This window comes from Pimephales promelas, chromosome 15 (genome assembly GCF_988280905.1).
Source record: "Pimephales promelas chromosome 15, fPimPro1.hap1.1, whole genome shotgun sequence".
Classification (NCBI taxonomy): domain Eukaryota; kingdom Metazoa; phylum Chordata; class Actinopteri; order Cypriniformes; family Leuciscidae; genus Pimephales; species Pimephales promelas.
The window spans coordinates 5991109-6009322 of record NC_142783.1 but is presented as its reverse complement, the minus strand read 5'-3'; the positions used below and the strand labels follow the sequence as shown (position 1 = coordinate 6009322).

At 39.9% G+C, this 18214-nt stretch overlaps 1 protein-coding gene across 1 annotated transcript; it reads left to right on the top strand.

The window, feature by feature from the left end:
- The first annotated feature begins 3281 nt into the window (after positions 1–3281).
- On the top strand, positions 3282–5593 carry LOC148973460 (uncharacterized). The gene is made up of 6 exons (XM_089120290.1): positions 3282–3390; positions 4062–4177; positions 4349–4390; positions 4485–4560; positions 4648–4709; positions 5501–5593. The coding sequence occupies exons 1-6, from the start codon at positions 3282–3284 to the stop codon at positions 5591–5593; spliced, it is 498 nt and encodes a 165-aa protein (XP_088976416.1).
- Positions 5594–18214: the final 12621 nt, after the last annotated feature.

The window sequence follows — 18214 nt, the reverse complement described above, 5'->3', positions numbered from 1 at the left end:
AGTTTAACATCTGAAAGTTTTGCTCATTAATAACTAAGGCTGCATTTTAATTCACCTTAATCTGGTACATATTTACACAGCATTTTGAAAAAATATTATATTATAGTAATTACATACGGTTTTTCTTTTTACTTCTGGGACTGTTCGATTAACAGATGAAACTCCATTAACTGCATCTGTAATATGCTGCCAAGTTTCCTTTTCTTTAGGACCTGATACGCCACTATGTTGCCTCCGCTTGAAAATAAAATGTGGTGCTTTGAATGAACTTTTGATAATAAAACTTCGTTTTCTGCATCTGAGAAATTTTTCTTTCTCATTCGCTTTTGAGAAGACATTTTGAAATGCTTCGTTTCGTGTCATAATATGATGCCCATGTTGTCAGTCGGATTTAATGGGCGGGATTTATGGTAATTCATTAAAACACACATTTCACCTTCACATCTGACGTTTATGAAGTATTTGTGAATCAGAAGATGAGTTTTTCGGGAAGGTCTCTTTACACGCAAATCACTCTCATACTTACTCGTATATTTACGAATGTTTCATGAATAAGACCCCTTTTCTTTTTTTTTCAGATTTTCAAGAGTTGTTTAATTTTTGCACATACAGTACATGTATTCAAGTACTGTATGTTTTAAGGAGCTTATTTAATCGCAGTTATTTTTTCCCCTTTATTTTTAAAGCTTAACCACAGGCTTTGTGAAATGTTGTGCATCAAAAGAAGTGTGACAGCAGCTTATCATCCTCAAACTAATGGCCTGGATGAAAAGACCAACGACAACATTAAACGGTAAGTTTTATTATTGTATGTACCTAGGTCAGGAAAAGTTTAGGCACCCCCGCCCAACCATTTTGAACCCTCTTCCGCTTCAAGGCACCAAATAAGTTATAAATGCATTCCTAAAAAGGCTTACATACTCCAAGTTTATAAGCCTTCTAAAAAACAAAAAACCTTTCCCCCTTATGTGTCATTTTAGAGCCCTCAAGAAATTGGTTAATGACCAGCAGAATGACTGGGATGTCTATCTAGATGCCACCTTGTTTTCTTTAAGATCAAAGGTCCACACCACCACAAAACACTCCCCTTTTCTTTTAATGTATGGGAGAGAGGCAGTGTTCCCTGCAGAGATTCCTGCTGAAATGCCAGTGAGTGTGCTTATGGAGTCATTTCAGCAATATTGTCATATTAGCCTATGTCAGAAGAATTGTGCTTAAAGAAAATTTAGGGTGTATTCACACCAGGAAAGTCCGATAGTTCACTTGCTTTGGTCCGGACCAAATAAATTTTTTTTTTTTTTTTGGTACGGTTCGCTTTCACACTGCTCTTTTTGCAAGTGAACCAAAATTTGTAAACCAAACCACACGTGTGCTAAGGTCGTCCATTCATTGGACAAGGATTCTCAAGGGAAATCAGGAAGTGCAAAAAAGGCTCAGCATGGAGATATTTCCATATATTTCATACTGCAATATTTGTTCTTTTACTAATTTTGTGTTAATTCTGTACAAACGCAATATGAAGAAACTAATGAGTATCATATGATACAATGTCATCTATACGAAGTTGTAATTTGGATTTTGAGAAGACGACGAGTGTAACGTTTGAGTGGCTCTATAAACGCGGGGAAATACGACAACTCTCGTCTCTCGTGCATCTTTTCATTCGACCATCTACTTTTTTTTTTTTTTTTTTTTTTTTTTTATCTCTGGGCAACATCTCAACTTTGCGTTACAAGTGGCACTGCACAGAAGACGGAGAAGGTATAAAGTTTTCCTTCATAGAGAGGGGCTATGTTCACTCATTCAAATAATGAGATTCTTATTGTGTACTAACAAGTGCTGTCAATGTTAACGCTTGCGATTAAGTTTGTCCAGTTTAACGTAAATTAACGCATCATCATCCTTGTATTGTAACTATCCTTACATTAATAATAATAATAATTCATTACATTTATATATAGAATTTTTCTCGGCACTCGCTTTAAGGGGAAAACTCGTCAACCACCACCAAAAGGTGGTGAACTGCAAATGATTTATGAACTGCAAATTATTTTTTTTTTTTTTTGCATCTTTGCGCGATTAGACATTCACACACGACGCGCAGAAAGACGCGCAATATTCTCTTTCGACGCAGTGCTTTCTTGCAATTGGGTCGGTTCATGTTCACACCGTAAACGAACCGTACCAGAGTTCGTTTGGAACCGTACCGAGACCACCTCTTCAGCTGGGTCTCGGTTCGGTTGTTTGGTCCGCACCCGAGTTCAATTGCTGTATTCACACCTGCCCAAAAGGTCCGCACCAAGGAGGCAAACGAACTAGAGTTCGATTCAATCAAACCAAACAAGGCAGGTGTGAATACACCCTTAGCCTTGAAATCCTTTCCAATGGGTACTGTAGTAGAAGATGCTAATTATTTTTTTTATTTTATTTTTTTTACAAGACCAATCATACAGTAAATATCGTTTTTATTATTGGTACCCTGAATTGATTAACTGTATTCAATTTTAACATCTGTAATAAAACCTTTGATCTTAAACTGATAATGATCATAATTTTTGGTCTTTGTTTCACAACAGACAATAAGGGTCACTAATATTCTTAACAGTTTGTTATGAATAGTGAACAACAACCATGTTTTTAGCAAAGGGCCTCTTCTCATGCTACCATGGGCTTTTCATAATATACATGCACATCTACAAATTTATGATTGCTTCAATTATATTGCCTTGTTTTTTAGCTTTCCACCATCAGTCTCCCTGTGGAATCAAGTTTTAGTGATTATGTAGTTTCTGATAAAAAAAAGAGAGATGAGGCCAAAAAGCAGGCAGAAGAAAACATTGGTAAATCACAGGAGAAACAGAAGGAAGCATATGCTAAAAAGGTCCAGAAGAAGTACAAAGACTTGATTTACAATGTTGGTGATGAGGTTCTTCTGATGAATATGAGGAAGCGTGGAAGAAAAGGAGGACGGATTGAACCTGACTTCTCAGGACCCTACATCATTGAGAGACTCAGTGGCAAACTTGTCACATTAAACAAACCTGGAGGGATTACTTTAAAACATTAAACCATACAGAAGAAGCCAAACTGGAAAAGTGCCTGATGACTGTTCCGTTATCTCAATCAGTGGGTCTACAGAGAGTAACAGTTCTTGCGAGATGCCTCCTTGCACTGTTGCACCTACACTCAGCACTCCGCATTCTGTGACCAAGGTAAATGATTCAGAGATGGTCCAAGATTCAGCGTTACAAAGACCTTCTGTTATTCAAGTTGCTCCTAAAATGCTTGACCAAACAAATGGGTACATCAAGGAGCTAAAAGTAACCCCAACAGATGAAGAGACAGCAATAAAGTTCCCATCAGATGTAAACCAAATCTCAGAGGAACAAGGTTTTATATTTACAGAGATCTCAGTTCATCCTTAGTTGCCAGTTTGGCCTAACTGACCAGTTTGGTCTTGTTGTTATGGTTGCTTGCTTGCAGTGTTTAAATCATGGTGGCCATTTTGACCTGTTGGTCACAGGTCACCGTTATTTATAGGAAGTGGACATAATAACCAATAAATCATGAAAAACAACCCCTAAAAATATGCCTAAAAAATTCAAAATGCATGAACTAAGTCAAACATTATTTGTAAATCAAAGCTCACTGAAAAACCTTCACAACTGCACCCACCAAAATATTAAATTTTTCTATTTTTTTCTTATTTAATATAGATACCATAAATTGTTTTGAGTTATATCCACTTCCTCTAGCTGTCCTGTACACTTTTGACATGATGACTGTTTGCAAGGGCGTAGGTTTGCATACATTTTAGGAGGACAGAATTGTCCTTCCTAATACTTCTGTGAACTCCATCACATTATTTTGCATATAGGCTACAACCGATGTGGGGGTAGGGGGTGGATTGTTGTCTCTTCCAACTTAAAGACCAAACCTATGGCCTTGAATGTTTGGCACGTTCATTTTGCCAAGTTTATTTTATGTTGGCTCGTTGGCCCTGTAAATTTGATTAATTAGAAAAAATTATTGGCAACACTAACTTTGTCTTTCTTTTTCAGTAATGAAGGTCTGGGCTGCAAATGTCACTGGTCAGGTTGAAGCAGTTGTTGGGCCATATAAGCTCTATGACTCTTCTTTTCACTCACTGCAAGGGACCCAGTGGCTTGCTGATGAAGTAAGTTATTTATTCTTATGCTATAGGTGGCCTTTCTTTCCAATCAGCTGGTTGTCTAAATGACTTAAGAACATGATTTTAAGAGTCTCCTGATTGAAAAAGTTTTGTCTCAAAAAACAACAACAACAAAGTTTAGTTTGTTTAAATTCATGTTAATTTTTCTTAATTTAGGTCATTGATGCATACCTGCACCTGGTCATTGAAAAACAACAGGTATGTAGGCCTACTGTATAGAATGTCTACTTATTTAGGAACACTAATTTAATTGTATATACTTACAAAATTTTTTTTTTTTTTTTTTTTTTAGAACCACATACACCAGCTTTGTGCAGTTGTTGCACGTTCGTTGTTTGCTGGACAGTTAAGATGCCTAGGAAAGGTAATTTAGCTTTCCAGAAAGTAATAAAGTAGATAATATTTGCGTATTTTGGAACCATCACAAACTTGTTATTAAATACTTTTCATAGATGAAGTTCCCATTGAGGACATTTGGCTGTGCCCTGTGAACGTTGGAGCACATTGGATTCTTGTGGTGCGTGTGTATTTTTCAAAGTACATTGCAAGTGAGATTATTCAAGATTCTTCTTTAGTGATCTTGGGCTATTGTCAAACAGAATACTGGTGGGAGAGTTCGAGTTAACTAACCAACAGAGCAATTAAAGTTGTTTTGTTCATGTTCGTGATATTTCACAAATGATTGTCATGTTATGTTTAAATAAGTTTAAGAAATGTGTTGGGTAATGCATGGTCAAAGATGATACACTGCAAGTTTTAAAGTTGTGAGCAGAGAAGTAGGCTAACACACAAATAGGCTATACACGACGAAGCCAAGGCAAAGAGCCTTTGTTATCTGTATCTCCTGTCAATATATATATATATATATATATATATATATATATATATATATATATTAGAGTGGGAACATTCCCATGTGAAGATAATGAGGAAATTACATTGTCTTTCATCGCTCTCTTCATCAAGTGCATTCCAAATGGCTACATAATGTCACACAAGTGCACTGCTCACTCCAAAGTCCCCACTTCAAGGGCTCTGCCCTTTGAAGGGAGTAGGGCATAGGGATGCTCACTTCCGTTTGGAATTTTCCCTCAGTATATTGCTACCATTCACTTATATTCTTATGTGTTATATTCACCTGCAAATAACTAAATCACTGTGTTGACACTTTCTCCATAATCTGCAGACATTCTTTAATGCTTTAGGTCAATAATTTAAAGGTTTATTTAAGCAGCTTCCTGTAGTTGTTAGTAGTGATCTAAAAATATTTTAAAACCTTATTTATGATTATATGACATTATATTCCAGATTATCAACATGCCTGAAAAAACACTCCTTGTGATTGACCCAATGGGAAATGAACGTTCTTATGAACATAGAATTCTGCGGAACTGGAGGTAACCTTGTTAGAACTCTGTTTCATCTTTTTTTTTTTTTAATTTTTTAATGCTATTTGATTCTAAACAGTACAAATGTCTAATCTCAACGACATTTAGGAACTTTTTAAAAACGAGGTGTGATGAGCAAACAGCCCAGTGGCAATTACGGACCTTGAAGCACGACCTGCAGATGGATTCCAGCAGTTGTGGAGTATTGGTATTGAATGTATGTGTTCATATATTTTCAAGAGTGGCTTCAGATCTGGATATGTTATAATGAATTTAATTAAGTCATCTGTCAGTTATTGTTTCAGTTTGCTGAACAATACCTGCTGACAGGAACAATCAGCAATGTTCAGACTACGCCTGAAGCGGTCAGCTCAGCACGCATGAAAGTAGCCTGAACACTTCTTGGATGTCGAGGTGAGTACTGTTTTAATTCTGTAATACCGTAGTGATGTATGTATTGTAATGTACAGTGCGTCATGTAGTACACCTCTGTAGATGCTATCTATCTTCACTCTATAATTTTCTTCTCTATCCCCTCTGTATATTTGGATATTTTTACTTGATTAAATACATTTTTCCGAGTAGAAAATAACTTGAAGGATGCAAAAAGTAATGCAAGAATGATTTGATTTAATGTAATTTCAGAACAGGTCTGAGAATTTTTTTTTTTCATGGCGTTTATGTTCACATTTAGTACACTATGATATATATGATTGTCCAATGAATTCATATGTATCTTTTTTAATGTTAACAAATGTATAGGTGATGCAGAGGAGTACTTTGTGCTTTGCAGCATGCTGGAAGACGACCCCAACGAAAGCATGATTGAAATGGTATACAACTTATAATACACACACCCAAAAAACAATAGTTTAACTTTATGTGCCATGTTTGTTTGTTTTTTTTGTAGAATTGTGTTATTTAAATGAAAAGGTAATTTTTCTTTTCATATTTTCAGATTCTATATTGTTTTAAATGTACTAATATATATATATATATATATTTATTTATTTATTTTCAGGTACAGTGTGAGAGCTGCAATAGATGGGCACATTTTAAATGTTGCAACTTCAGTAGCCTTAATTTGTTTAAGTGCAAAAAGTGTGTAGTTTAGATTGAGTGTATGTGCCTTTATCATTTGCAATGCTAACAGTCTTAGTTCATATTCATATTAATAACTTATTGTTTTACTTGTTTTGTATTGTGCCTCTGTGTTGCATGATTTTCCTGCTCACCACAGACTGACAAGCGGAATCCAACAAAGTCGATGGCTGGGGCAGCGAAGCAGCATTTTTCTGGGTTCAGAGTCAGGTTGTTCTGAAGAAGGGCTTGAGCCACCCTCTGGAGGTGCTTGTTGTGTGTCTCGATGTGTTGGGCATGATTAACAATGTCATCCAGAAAGACCGCTACTCCTGGGATGCCAGCCAGTATTGTGCTCATCAACTTCTGAAAGCAGCTAGGGGCAGAGCTTAATCCAAAGGTCATTAGAGTGTACCGGAACACCCCAGCATGCGTCACAAAAGCAGTGAGGTCCCTGCTGGCTGGGTGGAGTGGTACCTGCAGGTAGCCCTGACGTAAGTCAAGCTTTGTGAAGACTGTTGAGCCGTAAAATTGTGCGGTGAGCTCCTCTGAGGTGGGCAAAGGATATCTGTCAGGAATAACTGCCTTATTCACCAAGCGTAAATCCACACATATTCTTATTCCTCCAGATTTTTTTCTTTGCAATGACTAGGTTTGAAATCCAGGGAGCAGCGTTGACTGGTTCAATAATTCCCATGTCCAGGAGCGTCCCAAGTTCGCGGGTGATCTCGTCTCTCAAGGCAAAGGGAATCCTGCGCAGGGGCTGGATGACAGGTGGCACGTCCGGGTTCACGAGAGGCCTGTGTGTGAAGGCTGAAAGACAGGCTAGGCCATTGAACAGAGCCGGCCACCTTTGCTGCCAAGTGGAGGTGATGTGGTGGATGTCGGAGCCAGCATTATCCCGGAGTGTGAACCCCAGGCCAGTGAACGGGTCCAGGCCTAGAAGGTTGGCTCCCCTCCTCGCAATGTGAAAGGGAAAAGATGGTAGGTGCTTGGAGCCATAGTGGACCGGCATGTGGAGCACACCAAGGATGTCAATCCTGGAGCTGTCATAGCCACATAAAGCGGTGGCAGGATGATCTAATGGCAGGTGAGACAAAAACTTAAAGTAAGTGCTTGAATTTAGGAGCGATGCAGCCGCGCCAGTGTCCATTAATAAAGGTAAGGTTTACTTCAGCTAACTGGACAGTACATGTTTTGAATGCCTGACCAGCAGTCACATTTCTGATCTCCGTATAGTTGTGCTGAGCTGGTGGAGGTCCGGTGTGTTGTGGGAGCGTGGCCTGGGCTGACCGGCACATCTTGGCAAAATGGTTTTGCTTCAGACCGTTTCTACATTGTTGTCCTTTGGCAGGACAATGCTCCGCCTTAGAATTGTGTGATTTAGAACCACAGTTACCACATACCTGTGCAGTTCGCCTATTGTTCTTTCTCTGCGTGAATTGTACTGGGAAACCTTTCTCTGAACCTCGACTGTCATTGGCCGGGTGCATGCTGGTGTGATAGGCAGGCTGTAGTTGCTCAGTAGCTCCGTCCGCGAGTGGCCGCGCGCCTGCCAGCTGAGACGTGCATTCCATGGCTGTCTCGATCTGCAGCGCTATATCCACAGCTCTGCTTAAAGTCAAATCGTCCGTCCTAGTAACAGCTTTTTTCTTGTTTTCTCACACGATGTCCCCTCAATGAACTGGTCCCGAAGTATTTGATCTTGCAAACCCCGTAATCACACAAGCGCGCCATGTCTTTCAAGTTTGTCACGTAGCTTCGAACAGACTCACCGGCAGACTCACCAAGTCCTTTGATGGCCCGTGAAATGAGTCGTCAAGAAGGGTAACTGCAGCGTCATTGTCGTTGGGCGTCCCCAGATTGTGAAAGATGCGTTGTCCTTCCACTCCCAGACAATGTCGTAATGTCATGAAAGCCTAAAGCGTCCAGGTAGTCCAGGTAGACTGTGTGGAGGTGGTCCAGTCTTACAAATATCTAGGTCTGCAGTTGGACAACAGACTGGACTGGTCCAAAAACATAGATGCTTTATATAGGAAGGGACAGAGTAGACTATACTTTCTGAGAAGGTTAGGCTCCTTCAATATCTGTCAGAAGCTACTGCAGATGTTTTATCAGACAGTTGTCGCTAGTGTCCTCTTCTATGCCGTAGTATGTTGGGGGAGCGGCATTAAAAAAAGGGACACCATGCGGCTGGATAAGCTGGTGAAGAAGGCTGGTTCAGTGATGGGGGTGAAACTTGACTCTTTAACATCCAACATCCGTGGCAGAGAGGAGGACCCTTAGTAAACTTTCTTCTATCCTGGAAAATGCCTCTCACCCACTGTACAATATCATTGTTAGACAGAAGAGCACCTTTAGCGACAGGATGCTCTCTTTGTCCTGCTCCACCGACAGACTTTTGTCCCTCAGGCGATACGGCTTTATAACTCATCCCTGTAATTTAATTTTTATATATTTTTATCTGTTTTTTTTATTTATTTTTTTATTAATTGTTATTAATTGTTGTTACTGGAAACTTGAATTTCCTTAACGGATGAATAAAGTATCTATCTATCTATCTATCTATCTATCTATCTATCTATCTATCTATCTATCTATCTATCTATCTATCTATCTATCTATCTATCTATCTATCTATCTATCTATCTATCTATCTATCTATCTATCTATCTATCTATCTATCTATCCAGACAGACAGACAGACAGACAGACAGACAGACAGACAGACAGACAGAGAAACTCTCCAGCCAGTTTGCCCATGGAACTGGAGGATCACCGGGGACGGCAAGAAAGTGTGCAGGTGGGGGTAAACCAAATTCAGCCATCCTCGTCGCCAATATTATGTTTACAAAAGAGCCGAGACACACAGAAGTCGAATTACATGCTTTTACTGAACTTCCTTTTTTCTTCCACATTCCCCGCATGCACACCATAAACATCGCGCAGCTGATTCTATAACCAACACAGCTAGATTACTTCATAATAGTAGTCCCCTTGTTATTTTCATAGCAGTGTGTAAATAAATGATTTTAGCAATTATGTGAACACAACAATAGACCAAAACAACTATTTGCCACCAGGCTGTAAACATGTCTTTTTTTTCTGCTGTGAAGTTAGACATTTTAACTTGGGAGAGATACAGATTTGACTCGCATTTGCAGCCAGCCTCATGCGGTCACTCGATGAATTGCAGTTTAATTCACTTCCGTGCTGGCTTCAAGAGAGAGACGCGGAAGTTGCCCCTTGGGTGTAACCCAGGTCACTAAAGAAATCCTGTCACTAAAGAAAATCACTAAAGATAAAAGACTAACACTCATGAGTAAAACAGTTATTTTATTAAATATCTGTGAAGAGAAATTTAGAAAGTGCATTAATTAAAACTCATTTAGAAAAGCTAATCAATCTACTAAAATGAAGATTGGTCCAATTAGACGACTGGAGAGTTAGCCCCGCCTTAATGGGTGGAGCCAGGACAGAGATGATGCAACACTCTTTGAGAGATAGAGAAGCGGCTGGCGCGATCCTTAGAATAGAAGAGAAAATAGAATTACAACGAACAAACTAACTGTTGTATCAGAGAAATAACAGAGACTAAAATGATGAAATAAAATGAAATGAAATAAAAGTGTGGATCCAATTTCATCAGTCAATCGCGGATGAATGCGTGATCGATTACACGAATGCTACAGAAAATGCAGGCCTAAAGTTTTGCCTTCCTCATAATTGTCATAATTGAATCATCATAAATCATCAAATCATCATAATTGAAAAATTTAGTTCTCTTGGTAAGTGAAAATATTTAATTCTCTATTACTGAGGGTAATTTGTGTGTGTGTGTGTGTGTGTGTGTGTGTGTGTGTGTATGTATATATATATGTAAAGGTTGATAAATGTATTCAAATATGAAATGCTGATATATGTAAAAGACACATTTAAGAGTTAATCTTCTGCTCTAAAATGGGAAGATTATTGCGTAAATTTGTTCAATAACTAATGTTTCAGAATTAAAATTTACTTTGAGAAGTTAACCGATGTTATTTTAATGGTTTTGGTGCTTCGAGCTACGAGTTATATTAGTAGCGCATATAATACGAGCAGATGAGGCCAAACGCATCATTTGAAAAATTGCTCTTACCGCATAAATTTAAATTTAATGTGCTAAGTTAGATGAAAATGAAGTTAAAAATGTTGAATGTTGTTTATATGCAAACTAGCTGCTGTAATTATATTTTTGAAAGGAATGTCTAATTAAATATTTGGCCTTTGTCTTTTGCAAGGTTGGTCCTTTTCTCTTCCCGTTTTTTTTTTTTTTTTTTTTTTTTTTTTTTGTTCCTTCTACTTTTCTATTCTTCTTCATTTTCTGAGTTGGATGCTGCACATTACCAGGAGGCTTATTTATAAAACTGTACGTAGGATCCTTGCTAAAAGTGTACGTGCTCCCGGAAAGCCAAAAATGGCGTACGGCAAAAAATAATACGATTTATAAAACATAGGAAGGAACTAGAATTCACTTTATAAATCCCAGTCAGCCGAAGATTGTGCGCACGTGCGTCTCCTCCCCTAAATAACAATGGGCTCTATGCACGGCGGTATTTCCGGTGAAGGTGTAAGGATGCTCGATAACTTCCGCCGATCGTAGAGTCCAATGCAAAACCGAGAATTTATATTGAATTTTATACTCCATGGTTATACTAAAGAAACCTTAGTCACAAAAACAGATAAAACAGACACCCCTCGTTGTGTTTATGCTTCTTTTTAAAATTATATTAAATAAACATAACTATATATAAAATTACATCTAAACGCATCTACATTTCGTTTCAAAGACGGGAGGACAGTAAATTTTTAAGACTCTGCCATAATCCCGTATTCCTCGGTTTTCCTCCGCTTTAATCTCCGCAACCGGAAATGGACGAGCATCCTTACGTCAAATGCGGAACTTGTGCGTGCATATAGCCCATTGAGCTTACAATGCCTAGTTTAAATATGCATATCCTAATCTGCATATGATTTGCATATGATTATTCATCCATGCGATTCCATGTTAAAGGGATAGTTCACTTTGAAATTAATTTTTGATATGTTTTAGCTTACCTCAAGGGCATCCAATTTTTCAGTCAAACTGTTGCTGTCTATCAGTCATACACTGGAGGCTAAGGGGGTCCATCAAAAAGCATGCACAGAAAAGTCCAAATTAAACATGATTTAATGACTCGTAAATGTAAGTACACATTGATGGCCTAAGACAAGAAACGAGCGGTTTGTGTGAGAAAACGAACAGTATTTATATCGTTTTTACCTTTTGTAATCATAGCCATGACAAAATGATCTGACGGCACGGGCGCTTCGGTCTGCGCATGCGCCGGAAGTGATCGCTTGCGCGCCTACGTCACTCTTTGTTTATACAGAGATTTCCGAAGTTTTACCTTTCACTAAACATATTTAGATATACGGGAAACCGCAATGGAAGACGATTTCGGTATATCTAAATATGTTTAGTAAAAGGTAAAACTTCCGAAATCTCAGTGTAAATATTGAGTGATGTCACAAGCAAGCGATCACTTCGGGCATAACATTGAACTGATTAAGTTCGGTTCAGTTGGACATTGCACAACTGATTCAGATCACTTGGACATCACTGTGATTACACGAGGTAAAAACGATATAAATACTGTTCGTTTTCTCACAAAAACCGCTCGTTTCGTGTCTTAGGCCATCAATGTGTACTTAAATTTACGAGTCATTAAATCGTGTTTAATTTTGACTTCTCTGTGCATGGTGGACCCCCTTAGCCTCCAGTGTATGACTGATAGACAACAACGGTTTGACTGAAAAATGTCAAAATTGAAAATACTGTGGAAACAAAGACACCTACATCTTGGATGCCCTTGAGGTAAGCTAAAACATATCAAAAATTAATTTCAAAGTGAACTATCCCTTTAAGGTAGGCTACAAGACGTTGGGAAAATATGAAATACAGATGTGCCGTGTCCCAATAAATTATTATTATTTATTTTTTAGTATCCTATATCCTTGCCTTTTTTTTAAATGAATAAATCAAATACTATAAAATATATTTATACAATCTTTTCCACTGGCCAAATAGTATTTTTAATTCATTTATATTTTTAATGGAAACAGGTTGTGCATTATTTGCATGGAACTATTTTTGTAGACAATCTGCTATTATCATGATTAGCAATTGAAGAGTTCAGATGCAAAAGCCTCTAAATGCCATTTGAAATTTTCTTCTTTAATGATGATTTTTATCAAACTTGTATATTTAAGTTCAGTAATTTCACTTAAATGGCAATGATAATTACCTATTAATTGTTATTTAAGTGAAATTACTGAACTTAAATATACAGGTTTCATAAAAATCATCATTAAAGAAGAAAATTTCAAATGGCATTTAGAGGCTTTTGCATCTGAACTCTTCAATTATCTCTAGTTAAAACATAAAACACAACATTCCAGAGGGAAAGTGTTTAAAAGCATTGCATCCACAACAAATATATATTTCTGTTTATTGAATATGTATTTATTTTTTTTGTAACTTCTCATTAATGATTTCATGTAGTTTAAGTGTTTAACTCCATTAATGAGAATGGCATATTTAATCTAAATGTTTATATCAGAAGTAAAACATAAAGGAGCATTACACCCATTTCAACATTAATCTTTATTGAAAGTGGATCATGTATGTAGTCGACATGTAAAAGAATTTTTGAATTTGGTGCCCTCTTGCCCGAGAAAATACGCATTTGTATGTAAGACAACAATTCCCACAATGCACCACATTGCACAGCTCCGCAAGCCACACCCACTAATCCAGAACAGCGCAAACAGAGAATTCACTCTTCCGTCTACAAGGCTAACGTTAGCGGTCACCAGAGTTTGAAATTCATTTCACACAAAATGTCTAGTTAGTTGGCTGTGGCGAGCAGGACGATCGAGGGATGGACGATCGAGGTCCATCCATCTGTTGTGATTGCGACTCGTTCTGGATCAGTTAGTGTATGCTGTATTTTATCTTTCACTTGTCTGTACAGCTTCGGAATGCAACTTTCACTGAAGTGCCGTCTTGATGGAATGCTATATTTCAGCTCCAGAGTATGTAGTAGGTAACGAAAGCCTTCATTTTCAACTACATTGTAGGGCCTCATATCCTTGCATATAAAAAAAGCGATCGCGGACGTAATGCAAGTTGCTCTTTTGGAGTTGTGGGCTAATGTCTGGGCGAAGAAGTTCTTCATGGGGGGTGAGAGAGGCTGTTTTTCTTCAGCCAAATTAACTCTCCTCGATTCCATGTTTTCTTTTCAGATGCACTGACAAGTTTGTGGTTTTTCCCAAATATTTTAAAGGTTCTCTGAGCGATCCTGGGTGTTGACGTTCTGAATATTTTCAAACAAATCGGAGGCTAGCTAGACCCTCCCTCCTCCGCATCTCATCTCCTCCCCCTCCCTTCCGTCCTTCCTGAAATAATTGTGAACGTGCATTTCTAGCAAATTATATCCTTGTGTGGGTTTGGCGAACATAAGCGTCAATTTAGAAGAAAAAAAAACAATTCAACGTTACCCACCTGTCCAGCAAAAACAGAGCAACCTGAATGTCGGACTGGAAGCCCTTCTGCCGCCGGAGTTCTCGCCATCGTTAAAAAACGTTGCTACCGATGTAAATTCGGAACTTCACACATTCTTTATCCGACTCCTTCTTCTTTTTAATTTGTTCTTCAGAACGACGTCTCGTTGGTCGTGTGTCGGCCATTTTTCAAACTTCCCTCTTATGCTTCTCTCTCCTTCACACACACACCCCCTTCATGTGCACGCGCACTAACCCCCCAGACCCACCCTCAAATACTTCTTGCCAGTGATTGGCTGGAACACTGTTTGTTAGGTTTCGTGGGTGAGACATGATTGTTTTTGTTGCTGTTTTTGAAGCCTGTGGTGTCTACAGAGACCGTGTTTTTTGTACAGTGTGTTTAGGGGACAGGCAGCTAGCCGATAGTGAGGAGACGTTTGATGTATGTGACAAAAAAATGTTTGGCCCCACATCGCTTAGAGAACCTTTAACTTGTACTGGCAATTTGTACACATAACATGGGTTTTATTTACCTGACAATCTTTTTTGGAAAATACAAAATGTTTTCAAACCCACGATTTGCGCCCGACAACAGCGTCAAAATGTTCAGCGTCTGTCTTTTCCATGGTCTTTTCGCTGCTACCGCCGCTTTGTTGCTGCATCTCATTCGCAATCTGACACACTAGTGGTAGGGAGGCAGTATGGTGAGACAAACCAAACGCGCGCTTTGGCGGAAATGTGGAAAATTAAGTTACGTGAGGACGTGGAGACTGTCAAAATAAAGGTATCTCATATCGCATGGTGAGAATATCGCCGGAAAGAGAAATGATTAGTTCATCTCTCGAGTTCGGGTTTGTCTTGAGTTTCGGGTTTGAGTCCTTCGAACCCGAACTCGAGAGAAGAACTAATCATTTCTCTTTACGGTACTGACAGCATAGACTCTATAGGACTGACAGGAAGAACGAAAGACTCGGACTCGCCCCGAACCCGAACTCGAGAGCTGAACTAATCATTTCTGTTTCCAGTACAGATTCAGAATCCATATGTTGCGCAATGTGCATGCGCGGGTAACACAAAATGAACGAATTACTCCCTGAGACAACTCGGTAGTCCCGGGTCATATTAAAGATTTGTTCAAAATGAATGAATCGTTCATGTACGACACATCACTACTGACCTTCTGCTTGGGACAGCAGGTCCCTGCATTTGGGGAGACACCACGGTGTCCCTGACATGTGTCCATGATGTCTGTGTACCACGTTTTCGACGGTCAGCACGGAGCTACTAAAATTAGGAGCCGACAGCCGCACTGAATCGTGCGAAGAACCCATGGTGTTGGTGAGCATGCGCGCCACCGGCCTAGGTTGGCAGTGAGGATGCCCGACATGACTGGGGAAACCCCTATCTCTCTCACCAAGCATTGCTGGATATCGTATATCTCTGCATTTACCCCTTTTGAAAATGCCTGGTTCATTTTCTGTGATTCTAAAACATTTTGATTGTTCTGACAAATCAATACATGAGGCATCGCATGATTGTTCTGACAAATCAACCCATGGGGCTTTGTATGCTGAACACAACTTTTCTTTATTGAAATTGAACTTAAAGCTGAACCCGCTCTTTTGCAGGGTTTCTTTTTCACTGAGAGAAGAAGACGGCAACCTCCAGGCAGATGATCCCCCCTCCACTGTGAGCTAGGAATTTGGCCGTCCCCTCCTTCCTGCGGAGAAAAATTTCCCTATTTCTGGGGGCTGGTCTTTCTTTCCCGATCCCTCCTGCTTTTTAGGATGTGTGTGCGCTCGCCCAGCTTCCCAAGCATTGGGCCTAGGTGCTGTTGCTGTAGCGGGCCTTTTTGCTGGTGGTGGTCGAGAAGATGGCCTAAAATTCATCTGTGCAGCTGAATGTGTTGGTCTATTATACCTTCTAGGCATAGAACCCCTAAGAGATTCTGCCTGTTTCTTAGAGTTCGCGAAACATGCTTGAAACGCATCGAGACCCTCCCCAAATAGACCCGTCGTGGAGATGGGTGCGCCTAGGAACGCATTCCGATCACGTTCTGGCAAGTTCGCCAGAGTCAACCATAGATGACGCTGAGCCACCACTGTACTGGTCACCCAAGGATATTAATGCGCGCAACGTGTTGTACGCAGTATGTAGTCAGCCGTGGATCGCACTTCCCCCATGAGCTTGTCAACCGGTCTTCCTTCTGACAGGGCCTCGCTCAGTTCACCCAAACAAATAGCGTGATAAGTTTGTAGCAAGGACATAGTGCTCAAGGCTCTACCCACGCCGGCCTGATCACCATAAATCCTGCTAAGCTGCCTGTACGAGAACCTACACGGTCCTGACGGAAGAATGGGGATGCCAGCAATACCGCTGTTTTGCATTGGAGCCAAATATGTCACAAACGAATGCTTCATTGGAGGGGCTGGTATTAACCCTGCTTCTTGTGCTTCTTCGAGGTCAGTGAACTTACTCATCCCTGGCACCAGAGAAAGAGGAGACATGGGTTTCGACCATGAAGCTGTGAGATCTGCCAAACAGTCGGGCAAATTGGCAGATGTGTCCTTACCACCGTCTGTACCTGCGACAAATAGAACCCCCCAAAACGAATCGGGGGAGGGGCTGGCTACTCCACCGCCAGTTTTTCTGCGGCTCTCTGATATAACTCAATGAAAGGTTGCTCCAAGAGCTCACCTGTCCCAGCTGGAAGTTGTCGTCAAAAAACTCCTCGACCGCTTCAAGCGAGACAGAGTCCTCCTCTTGACACTCCAGTCTACACTACCCGGGTCTATCCCAGGAACATCGTCAAAATCACCCATGATTTCCCCCGGCTTCCACTCGGTCGCCCCAAGTCCCCGTGGCTCCCTCAAAGACGGCTAGTGCCGAATCGGAACCAGCACCTGAGGACAGAAGCGGACCGTGCCTGTCCGCTGAACCATCGAGCACTCGCTCAACAAATTCCACACGCCGCTCGAAGCTGCCGGCAGTGTACACATGCTGCGGGGTTGGAGAGAGCCAGCTTGGCGTGGACAATCCCCAAACACACAGGACAGTGCTCGTGAGTATCATTTTCGGACAACAAGTAGCCACATGACATTGGACATGGGTGAGAATTCTTATTTTTAGCCATTTTTTGTGAGAAAAACATGTATTAGCTCTTTTTGTTAGCGTTGCTAAACTCAATGCTTTTACACTTTTCTCTGTTTGTTTTTCGACAAGAATCACCACCTTGGATTTTTCCTGCGAAACTGTGGCAGCACGTGTAGCAGCACGGTGGAGAGCTGAAGAACAAAGAGAATGACGCATACGGCCGCATTTATATGCTGTTTACAGGTAGCCCCGCCCACGTCGTCATGCATCATTGGCCTTTCAGGATGTGAATATAGGTGTCTTCAGCACCTTTAATTTAGTGTTAAATGTTTAAAAGTAGTATCATTCTTTCCAACGTTCCTTATATGTAAATTTAAATCAATTAAATGACATTACTTTATGCAATTGCAATTTTTCAGTGTAAATGATTTAATTTGATCAGTCCCTAGGGTAACAGCCCTAAAGTGTCTTATTATTCGAAATAATTGAATTTATTTGTCAAATTTAGGAATTTAAAATGAAAGATGAAGCATACATTTAATAATATTGGGGGAGGGGATGCCCTTTAAAGGTGCAGATATTACAATATGGTGATTTAAATATCCAAGCTGATTGAACACTGATGAGAATATTGTTTCAGAATAAATTAACACACACAAAATAAAAATCCGGACGAGCAACTTTTTTTTACTCGGACAAGTGATTGACAGATTTAAGTGTATGAAAAGGCTTAATGTCGAGCCCTCCCTATTTAGCAATGTCATCAGGAGATACACAAACACCGGTAGGCGGTGGCCCACCTTACCTGGTGACCACATCATGGTCCACCAGAATTTATAGTTTACCCACCTCTTTTTTTTACCACTACACCTCTGCA

Excerpts from the sequence above, each read along its gene's own strand:
- LOC148973460 (XM_089120290.1), top strand. The coding sequence starts at position 3,282 with ATGCTTGACCAAACAAATGGGTACATCAAGGAGCTAAAAGTAACCCCA. Across the intron at positions 4,391-4,484 it reads TGGTCATTGAAAAACAACAG|AACCACATACACCAGCTTTG; the intron begins GTATGTAGGCCT and ends TTTTTTTTTTAG. Across the intron at positions 4,561-4,647 it reads AAGATGCCTAGGAAAGGTAA|AAGTTCCCATTGAGGACATT; the intron begins TTTAGCTTTCCA and ends TTTTCATAGATG.